Here is a 10,888-nt window from a genome sequence, read left to right as displayed (position 1 = left end):
GGATTTGTGAAGATGATTCCTATTAGAACAAAAACTAACTTTTTGTAATCTATTCATGTAGGAAACCAACTTAAAAGTAAATTTATGAGTCATCTATAAAGATGAGGGCCCTTAGGATTACTTCACTTCAAAAATTTCTCGCTTTGTCCTCTAAAAAGACTCCCCTCTTTCAGTCCTTACTGAAAGTTAAATGCTACCCAGGGCCTCGAGGTGATGGTGTTATGGTGAGCTTATTTCACAACTCAAGCATCAAAGGCCACCCTCACCTGATGCTTGGCCATCTCCAATCCCTCCAAAACCACCGTCTTAAAGTCCTCCTGTTTGTCCTGTGGAAGGAAAGAGGAGAACTTTCAGACTGCATTTCATATATGGAAATCATACGCTGCCATGAAGGCTGTGCAGGTGCTTGGTTGGGTGCCGTGTTTCAGCAGGAAAAGTTACCTGCCCCCAGGAGTCCGTTGGCCAGGAACTGCTCATGGGGCCAAGACACTATTAGACAGTAACAGCACTGTCAGTTTGTTCTTCTGTTTATGGCCAGCAGTGCCAAAGGAGGTTTATAAGCACATTCCCTTCAGACAACAGAGCCTAAGAAACACCCCGCTGCATGAATCAGAGCATTAGTCAGAGCGCCCCGAGGCAAAATTAAAGCCAACTGAAACATTTTGCTCAGAAACAGTATTTTCTAAGAAAAACACACAGCTACACACAACAGTGTCCTCCTCTGCACCAAGAAGAAATGGCCTGGAAATCCGTATTCATTACCTCGTGGTCATCTCACTCCGTATCCCGAGTTAGGGTTCACAAGGTACAACTGCCACCACAACTAGGGGGCTGTGGAAGTCCCAGGAAGCTTTCTGTATTCTGGAAGCACGCTATGGAAGTCCTCACTTCAAACGTCTATCCTAACATACAGTACTTACCAGCACGTGTATTTCATACAGCGTATTTTATATAGCTCATGTAGAGATTATTTGGAGCTCAACAACCTTCTAGCAGGTACAGTACAAATGTCAGGGTTACCAGCTACCCCTGATTAGCAGTCAGTTACAGCCTATTACTCATTTTCACAAGCAAGAGGAAGAAAGTTTTAATCTTCACCATTCGGAGACAATGAAGTGAAGAATGCAGATGCGCTTCAGGTATTTGTTTTATCCCCCATCATCCTGAGCCCTGCTGGAAAAGTTCAGGTCTGCTTGCAGCTAAGTTGTCACTAGGCTTTAGGTAGCCACTTGTATATCGGTAATAGCTTCTTTGCTCAATGAAAACCTTTCATAACAGACCGTAAATACAGTGGCTACAGTAAGTTACCTGTATTATAGCCCTGACAACGTCTTTTGTTTGGAGGCATCCCCAAGAATGAAACTTCAAAGCTTTCTCCCTTGTAACTTTGAGCTTTCTCCTTAGTTCCCTGGCCCACCCAGCGCCCTTTCCCAGCGAAGAGCCTGCCTGGGGGCCTCTGTCCTGGCAGCAGGGGGAGCGAAGTGTCTGACAGCAATTGTCTTTGTGGCAGTAGAACAGAGCTCCCTCGGACAGGGTTTGGTAGCTTCCAACAGCTGGTCAGGCCTCTACCCCAGCCAGACTTGGGTTCTGACACAGCTCGCGCACCGACAGCTCTAATTCTGCTCCCACGCTAGAAGCCAGCAGCCAAAATTCCCTCCAGAACCACCTCCATTGCTCTCGGCCTTCTTCCATCCAAGGTGACTGCCTTGGGAAAGAAACCCAACCAGCCCTGGCTCTGTGCAGCTTCAAAACTGTTCTGTCATCTTAGGAAATAGAACAGTTTTCTAGATACTTAAGTGCGGTTTTTATAACCAAAATGCTTTCCTATTTTAAAAGGTAATTATACTGCTTCCTACATATATGACCGGCTATCTGAAAATGACTTCTATGTTCACATTAGACCTTGGAGTTTCCAAATAAAAGTATTATTTGAGTGAATAGAAAATATATTTCAAAGTCACTGACCATTTTTATTTTTAATACCTACTTATGTTGTTTTTTTTTTTGTCTGATGCTGGCCTGAGATGACACCAGCAGGAATCTCCCATGCTAGATAAACTCCTTTCCATTCTCCATTGAAATAAACAAACAGACTTACAGTACCTTGCAGCACTAAGCTCTCACTGAAAAGCAGAGCTGGGTAAAAGTGGCGTACCTTTGCTTTTTTTCGCAGCAGCTTTGCCAGACGCACCACGTAAGGTTTGAATTCCCTCTGATGTGTACCCTGTCTTCGTACCTCCAAGCCTGAATCATCTGATGCTTCTGGAATAAAAGCCCAGCGATACCTGTCATGAGATAACACAAGCAGACATTATGCTTACTGAACATGCAGCCTTTTCTGCTAGATCTAAGAACATGAGAGGATGAGGAAATCTAGTTAAATATCAAAGAAAAAGGAGAAAAAAAACAAAACCCAGTGTTTGACAGGAATAGCAAAGTCACACTCTGAAAAGCTGAAGGTAACATGGCTGAGAAAAGTAGCATTATCTTTTTCCTTTAAAGTTTCTTGAAGTATTTAAGGATGCCAAAATCAAGATAAGGCAGCAAAGCCAGAAGTAATAATACTTGCATCTTAGTTACGTGCAAGGGAACCAAAAGTAATTCTGAATTATAAAATATGTAAGTTACTTAAAACACTTGCACATTCGTGGTATTTCGCATAATACGCCGAATGTTCTCTATATACTGTGTTGATAACAGGAATTCATTTATTTTATCTATTCACAGGCCAAAAGGATAAAACGAACCGTTCCCTCCCCTTCTGCTCACTGCACTGCCAAGACTGGCTACCTGCACTATAAACTATGAAGGAAATTGAAGTTTCCATCCATAAGGCTCCTGTCCAAGCCTCTCTGAGAACGCTGTAAGAGACAGCATGATTCAGCATGACGGCTGCCTTTCCAAAAAGACACGGTAATGGCCTTACTAAGACTGGTTTAACTAATAGTGGAGATTAGGATAGCGTAGAGATCTTGGCAAGAATTATGAGCCACATCTCCAGAAAATAAAACAAATCAAGGAACCTTAAGATTAGCTTTAGATTTATGAATAGTGCAGGACACAAACTGACAGTGTGCAAGTCCTTCCACCTTCTAGCACACACACGAGGATCTTTAGAATGCCAGGTCAATTAGAGCTGACCAAATATCTCCACCGTGAAGCATAAAGGAAGAGAAGAAATAATTTGTTTTGTCCTGTGCTGCCTCTCACTTCTGCAGTCTTCAGCATTGTTTTATGTCCATTTTTTTTTTCCAGCGGAATAGGATTGGAGGGGCACTGAGCAAACACTTTGCATGCATGAACACTGCTGCTCAAAACCAACCTAGAGAGCCCCCTCCACAAGCAGGTTTGTTGCTGCATATTCCAGTCAGCTCACACAGGAGTAATTTAAGTGAAATCATACAGAGATCATACAGTCATCTGGTCTGATGACTTAGTCACTGAGACACGTGGGTGTTCTTTGGGTTCTCAGACATTACTGCAACTAAATACTTGAAAAACAAAATATTTGAGTAAGTCGCTGTTACTGATTAGCTCGCAGGTGTGGAGAATCTCCAGCCAGAGGCTAAATCAAAACAGCTTGAAATCATCTGCTGTGCAGTGTCATTTGCTCTGGGGGCTACTCTGACATTGTCAGGGGTTGGACTGTGGGCTACTCTGGATGAAAGCCAGAAAGGGAAAAGAAATAGGAAAATGCAGATTTTAAACACTAGAATTTTACCAAGAGGCACGGTTAAACATCCAGAAACTTAGAGGATAGCATATTTTACTCACATCTGAAATTGAGGAAGGTTTTCAGATGGCAAAGCTAGGGCCAAATCCAGGAATTTGCAAGCAGACAAGTACAGGTTCAGCCATCTCTGGCTATTGTAGGACGTGGAGAAACCGTTGCCTCCTGTGTATGTTGTCTCCAGACCAGCAACAGATGGGCCAGAAGTCCTAAAATAAAGAACCACAGACAGGTAAATCATCATGGGAAGATCCTCCTTCTGTGCTTGCCTTTATAAATGCACAACTCTTTATTTACCAAAACAATCCGGCATCCATAAATCAAAACAGAATGTTGCAAGTCTGTGCTATGGTTGGAGTTTAGCATGTGTGTGTATAAATAAAAGATAAAACATTTATATATATGAACATTAAAATATATTAAACTATATCTGATTCCTGTCAGTCATCCAGATTAAGAGGGAGTTTTAACTCGCTCTTTATGTGGATATTACTTTATTTTAGAGAAAATTCTTCAAAAGAATACAAAGCTAGGAAAAAAAAGCGAAGAACAACAATTGGGCAAGTAACTCCTCTTATTCTTTTGAGAAACCTGAGTCTACTGCTAACATTGACTGAACCTAGACCATACTACACAGAGAGTAGGTGCGATAGAAGTAGACAATACAACTAAATTAAGAGCTCTACCTTAATCTTTGTGTCTTTCTAACACTAGAAGAAACCACCTTTTCAATATAAAAAGGCACAATCTTATTCTAAATATATACATAATACAGAAAAATTATAAAATCATGTCATGTGTATTGTAAATGAAAAAGCAGGGCCATTTTAGCCAGGAAGACACTAACATACTTGTAACGCATAATTTACCCTAGATGTTTATGAGCAAGCTGACAGTTGTGTTTTTTTTGTTTGTTTGTTTTGCCCTGAACAATGTGTTCCTGGTACTGCAGTCAGACTGGAACACTCTTCACTTGTCCTTTTCATTTGAGCTTGACAATAGTTTCTAAGACAAACTACTCTGAAGAATGGCTCATCTGTCCATCAGTGTGCCAGGAGACCAGTATTAAGCTAGAAAAAAGCAGGAAGTTCGTAAATTACCTGGAAATGTCTTCATCTGCAGTGAGCTCCTGTTCCATCAGTAAAAATACTTGTACCTGAAGATCAAATGCTGTATTTTAATACCATTTTTTACAGACTGCGACCCAGGGAAATGCTGTAGGGAAGTGTGAGTAATAAGCCTTAGAGGAACTATTGTAGGAACTATTGTTTGGAGCTTTATTTCCATTCCTGGATGATGCCCACTGAACTACGAGCAGACAATGGCACTCTGAAACTCATCCCTCAAGTACAGCCCAAGTAGCACAAGGACCTGGCTCTCTTATGGCCAGGGAAGCTCTCAGAGGCTAACTCCTTCCACTTCTTAGAAAGGAAGCCTAGCAGAGAGCAAGGCCTGAAGGAAACGAGAATAAAGAATCACAAAGAAGCAGTCAAGCTCAGATGTGATTTCCTGGAGATGACACAGTGCTGCCCACTGGAAGCAGTTCCTTGACTGCTGTAGCTTGCATAAACGCCAGGGGACAGCACAGGAATAGAAGAGCCATGCTGCTCCCAGCTCTCAGCAGATCTTACAGGGTAGAATGGGATTTCTAATAGTTATACAATTAATTCACAGGCTTAAAATTCAATGCATGTATGGCTAAAAAATACGCTTGATTTTTAAAATACTATATACAGCTTTTCTCATCTATTGCTTAAAGCTGTGGTTAACTAAGGGCTACAGGAGGCACCAAGAGAGATCAAAAAATCACAGCAGTTATTCCAATTTGCAATGTGTTAGCCAGCCCCTTAGGAAGTACTTTACTAACAGGCTAAATGGACCACAGGATGCACCAAGCACTCCTCCATTCCTGTTCCCAAAGCCAAAACCCAGAAGAGCATGTCAAATGGTCAACATTGGAGGCTCCATAGCTAGCAGCTCTGAAAACAGGCGTTTATCCTGTCTTAGGCAGAGTAAAATGAGAAACAGAAAAGCTGAGAACAGAGCCTTGTATAAAGGTAGTTACAATATTTCAGCCACAATGTGATCTAAATGAGCACTAACTGCCAACACAGCATGGATTCTGACTCCTTCTTTAAGGGGCTTCTCAGCCTCATTGCTGGAGAAGAAGCTTCCTGAACGACCAGGAAAGCAGGTACAGGGACTGGCAATGTTGGACTGAGTACACACATGGGCAGAAATTGAAGAAGGAGTCAGTAGGGAACAATGAGGGTAAAGGCAAATTTAACTCAGAAGCCATTTGAAATTCAGTAGTATAAGCTAATGTGTTCTATTTGGCTGGAAAAAAATAGACGTGCGGACTATGCAAATAAGTCAGCTTTCAGTTACATGCATGCTATCGAGAAGAAATTTTCTTAAACATTGTGGAATTGGGTTGTGTCTCAGTGTTGCACCAGTTTTCCAAATCATGTACGCTAACTGCAACTCACCAGTTCAGTGATCATTGTAGGCCAAAGCGAAGTAAGGTGCTGCGGGGACATTCTTAAGAGCAATACTCTGAAAAACAGGAACACTTGGGAATGAAGGGTGGGCACCTGTGGCAAACGGAGACTTTCTACCAGCCTTTCTGAAACAAAAAGCCAAGAAGGTTTTCTCAGTTCAGAATAATTCCAACTACCATTTTCTTCCCTCTTTTTTATTATTTATTTATTTATTTAAAGTACCTGCCATGTTATTGTTTCGGTATCTTTTTTACATTGGCAGAATAAAGCTGTAGCAAATAACCACTTTCACTGGGCAAGGAACAAAAGCTAGAAGCCTCATAACAGTTGTGTTTTCAATCAAGTTTTCCACACTAATGCAATATTGTATCTGGGAGTTTTGCAGTTTTACTCCTTCTAAAAAGAGGAGTTAACAGATTCCAAATAAAACAACAACGGCTCAAACAGCTAGAATATATATTATTAAAAGGCTGCGTCATCACAGTACATTAATATTACACAGGGATAATACACTGACATTTAACCATAAGCCCCATTAAGCATTCAAAACTGAGGCAAACAAAGAAATTTATCAATCAAACCAACACATGCACTTTGCGGTTCAAACCAGTGAAAAGCATCTTGTATCCTGAACATGGTAAACACAGCTACTGACTGACTGGGGAAAGAAATTTTGAAGAGTAAGTCCTCAAACAAATGAAATGAGAAAGATGATGCATCTGACTTTCCATATGAAGCAAGAGACCAAGGTATTCATCTTGGCAGCAGTAGCAGACAACACATCTAAGAAGCTGCTGTAACTATTTGCATCATCTTAGAAAATCAAGCAGATCCCATTCCCAATCTCTTCATTTAAAAAGGTCAGTAGAAGAGATATTCTTCAGTGATAATTAGGACATGTAAACAGAAAAGCAGAAAAAAGCACTAAAGAAGTCAACAATTCAAAACCTCAAGGTCAGCCTTTGTATTTATTCCTAGATGAACATTCAAGGTATAAGCAGCTGCCATGTCAAAAAGCACCTTTCAGGTGCCCAAGGACATCAACCAAGGTATAAAATGACAAATCAGTGAAATAATCTAGGTAAGTGAACTGCTAATCAAAGTTCATGTGCTTTGTAATCATTTAAGACCGAAAGAGTTCCGAGCAAAATCTGTGGAAGTTTTGCATTAAACCACAGAAACAGTACTGCACACAGATATTCTGGAGGACATTTACCTGCTGTTACCCTGTGATACAAATATTCCTCAGTCAAAAATCAGATTCCAGAACTCTGAACTGAATTTTTTTCCAGAACTCTGAACTGAATTTTTACTGACCTTGTATATCTGGAAGATATTTCTGGTACTGGTCTATCTCACTACTAAAAATTGCAAAAGCCAATCTCTTGAGGAGCATAGCGCGCTGTTCCAGCTCTACGTCTCTATTAGCAAACAGATTGAGCGAACTGCTCTGAGCCACAGCCACTCGTGCTGAAAGACAAAATGAAGAGCACAGAGACTAACATCAAATTTCCCTTCCATTCCACTTTAAGGAGCAAATAACTCTTACTTCCAGTGCATTAATGTAGCTTAAAAGCAGCCATTAAGAAGATACATATTTTGCAATTTGTGTTTTTAACAACAGTGATTTAAAATATACATTGAAAGAAAACTCATAAGTATACACAATGTAGCTGAGCTTGGGGTCTTTGGGAGGCAGACCAGGCAGCTTTTTTAAAAAGACAGTTTTCAGGTATAGATGCTCATAAGCTTTGAATGTGCAGAATCATTTCTTTTCCTTAAGCAGAGTTAGCATCACATGTAAAAAAAAAAAAAAAAATCTGCTCTGCTTAATGAACTGTGTCATAAAGGCAAAAATTCCCTTTGCTCCAGGATGGTCTCAAATTCTCTCACTTCAAGAGATCTTATTTTATGGATCACTAGGAACAAGTAGTTGAAGAAAAAAGAAAAACATTGAATAATTTTAACAAACTGGAATCAACACTGAACTAATGTTTTCTTCAAGATACTTATCTCTACCCTCCTCCCTTTTTTTTTTTTTTTTTTTTTTTTTTTAAAAAAAATGTTTCCCTAGGGGAGAAGCCATTACTACATCAATGAATACTTACTCATCAAATCTCGGAATGTGGTTTTGTCATGTGTCATCAAATTATCCATAATAGCTCTCCAACTAAAAGAGAAAGATTGTATACAATTCAGAAAAGCAAGAAATATTTACAGGAAGCTTTTTCTGCTCTTTTAACTAATATAGGTCCATTTTTGCTACTATTTACAATCCAAGCTATCCGCTGTATAGGTACCATTTACCTGGTGCACTTTGATTGAAAACTATAAAACGTTCACCCCTTTCTCTCACAGAAAATACTTGAAAAATAATCAAATTGAAAAAAACAGACTTCTGCACAAGAAATATACCTTAGGTAAGCAAGTCTCATAATTTAAGTGATAATCTAAAACACACTACATCCCTCTAATTTCTCTCAACAGAAATCTGTTGGCAAGTTTTGGACCACATACATTGTCTTGTTCAATGGTTTATGTAAAATTTGTAACAAGCACTGATATAAGCAGATAAAATAAGTTCTTACTGGTTAACACAAGAAGCATCCATCTGGAAGAAGCTGGAATCCATGAAGAGGTCAAACGCTTCCTTTTTCCATGCTCTCCTTGTATACTGATACCCACTGAGACTGCTTAATAACTGAACACAGGCTCGATAACTGGATGCGTTGTGAGCACTAAAGAAAAAAAAAGTCAACAGGAAAGAATAAAACTTTATGTAAAGCAAAAGTTTTAATACATATCTGATCTTTATCATGCTTATTTCAACTGAAGTATCAAACACATACCAAATTTCAATTGGTGGTAGAGATCTACATAAATTGAATACAATGTAAAGATACCTGTGATTACGGAGGTAGGGAACAACATAGTGCATAATATTTACAAGCAAAGGAATAACCCTCTCCTTTTCATCACTGTAGAAAACCATATCCAAGAGATGAGCCAAAACCTACAAAAGGTGAGGAAGTTACATTACCATGAATTCCCAAGCTGCTTGTTATTTACTATACAGCATTTCTTTTTTTTTTTGGTATAATGTCCTTCACTGAATGTTCAAGTTTATGATAGAGGTGATCAAATTTCAGGTACTATACAAAAGCCAAAGTAAAAATATCCCTTTATTTTTAAAACAAAACAAGGTAAAAACACAGAAGCATTAACTCTTTGAAAAATCATTCTACAAAACAATCTAGAAAAGAAAAAAAAAAAATCCAGGGACTGACTGTGATTATCAGCAGTAAATAACACATACAACTAATATACATGAAGTGGGTCACCAAAACAGCTCCCTATACTACACATCTGAAAAGGCACACTTTGATTATTAGCAGTAAATAACACATACAACTAATACACATGAAGTGGGTCACCACAACAGTTCCTTATACTACACATCTGAAAAGGCACACTTTGCTTCTCATCCATCTCACTGAATATTTATAATTAGCTTAACAACAAAGTTTTATTGTTATATGACAGGAACCAGTATGCATTCATACCATTGTTTCCCATCAAAGCTCATTCCCCAGGCTCTTCACAATATAAAAGATTATTATAATACAGTATTTATTACACTTGAGGAGATATTTACCTCAGAAAGCAGGGTCAATGCATGGACACTATAAACAGATGGAGTTATGCTTGAAGTTTCCATTGCTGGAGACAACATATCTAAATGAAGATAATAATAGTAAAAAGTTCAAAGTTAGTTTTCGTAAGCCATTATTCACCTTGCAAGCATATTTTAATAGCATATGTTTTGAATGTGCACAGACTTTGCCAGATACACCACATGAGGTGTATTTATTCAAATAATAAAGCTACCCTCTTGGTTCATTTTGGTGTGATAATTAATGTTTGTTTAAAAGTTTTATTTCCAATAAAAGATGAAAACGAAGTCACCTTCAATATCCGATTCTACATTGGTTCCATCAACCATAATCTTGGGGGAAGGCTTGACCTCTAAGTTTCGTCTTAGCCAAGTAGTCTGTTCCAAGGAAGAACCAGCAATTGCTCCAATGGCATCCACTATCTTGTGTGTTACATCCTGATAATAAAAATAAATAAATAAATAAACACAACAAAACAACAAGCTTTTAAGAACTTTGTGCAGAAGGGCTACATTTGTTGTCCTGACATGTTTTTTGTTGAAAATCTCTAAGTAATGAGGTATAGAACTGCTTTAAATCACTTCTGTTCAATATTATCAGTGATGAGGAACTCCACAGAAAATGAGATCATCTTCAACGGATTACAAACAGTACTAAGTAGAAGATACTACAGATCTTTTCCAGAGTACAAAACTGATATATAAGATAATTCTAGCACATTTAAGAAAAGGTTTGAAGTCAACAGAATAATAATCTGTGTTTATCGCATCCTGAAAGACTGAAGCGTTTTTGTAAAAGTCCTTCCTACCACATAAGCTGACAACAGTTCTGAACATGCATGTGGTTGTGGTAGCAATCTTCTCACAAATACATGTCAAAATAGATAAGGATATCTAAAAAGGTATCTAAGATTTACTCCACAGACACTATTAGTATCTGGAAAACAACTAAGGAAATTATATTTTATGAACAATTGCTTAACT

The 10,888-nt window shown here is 38.7% G+C and overlaps 1 protein-coding gene across 8 annotated transcripts in view; it reads right to left on the bottom strand.

Annotated features, from left to right (window-relative positions):
* DOP1A (DOP1 leucine zipper like protein A) overlaps positions 1 to 10,888 on the bottom strand; it is a 63,347-nt gene that overhangs the window by 2,328 nt on the left and 50,131 nt on the right. For 6 of the 8 annotated variants that reach the window (XM_083829573.1, XM_083829567.1, XM_083829568.1 and 3 more), the window contains 11 exons: positions 10,198 to 10,342; positions 9,887 to 9,966; positions 9,135 to 9,244; positions 8,820 to 8,969; positions 8,340 to 8,401; positions 7,549 to 7,701; positions 6,220 to 6,356; positions 4,831 to 4,886; positions 3,775 to 3,939; positions 2,156 to 2,285; positions 267 to 326 (listed from right to left, as the gene is read on the bottom strand). In XM_083829573.1, the coding sequence (XP_083685699.1) occupies positions 267 to 326; positions 2,156 to 2,285; positions 3,775 to 3,939; positions 4,831 to 4,886; positions 6,220 to 6,356; positions 7,549 to 7,701; positions 8,340 to 8,401; positions 8,820 to 8,969; positions 9,135 to 9,244; positions 9,887 to 9,966; positions 10,198 to 10,342 (1,248 nt within the window). Of the gene's footprint in view, positions 1 to 266; positions 327 to 2,155; positions 2,286 to 3,774; positions 3,940 to 4,830; positions 4,887 to 6,219; positions 6,357 to 7,548; positions 7,702 to 8,339; positions 8,402 to 8,819; positions 8,970 to 9,134; positions 9,245 to 9,886; positions 9,967 to 10,197; positions 10,343 to 10,888 lie in introns of those variants that run through there. The other 2 variants (XM_083829572.1, XR_014581843.1) reach the window with 2 other exon arrangements.

This window comes from Anser anser (genome assembly GCF_964211835.1).
Source record: "Anser anser genome assembly, chromosome: 3".
NCBI lineage: Eukaryota > Metazoa > Chordata > Aves > Anseriformes > Anatidae > Anser > Anser anser.
This window is presented reverse-complemented; position numbering and strand designations above follow the sequence as displayed.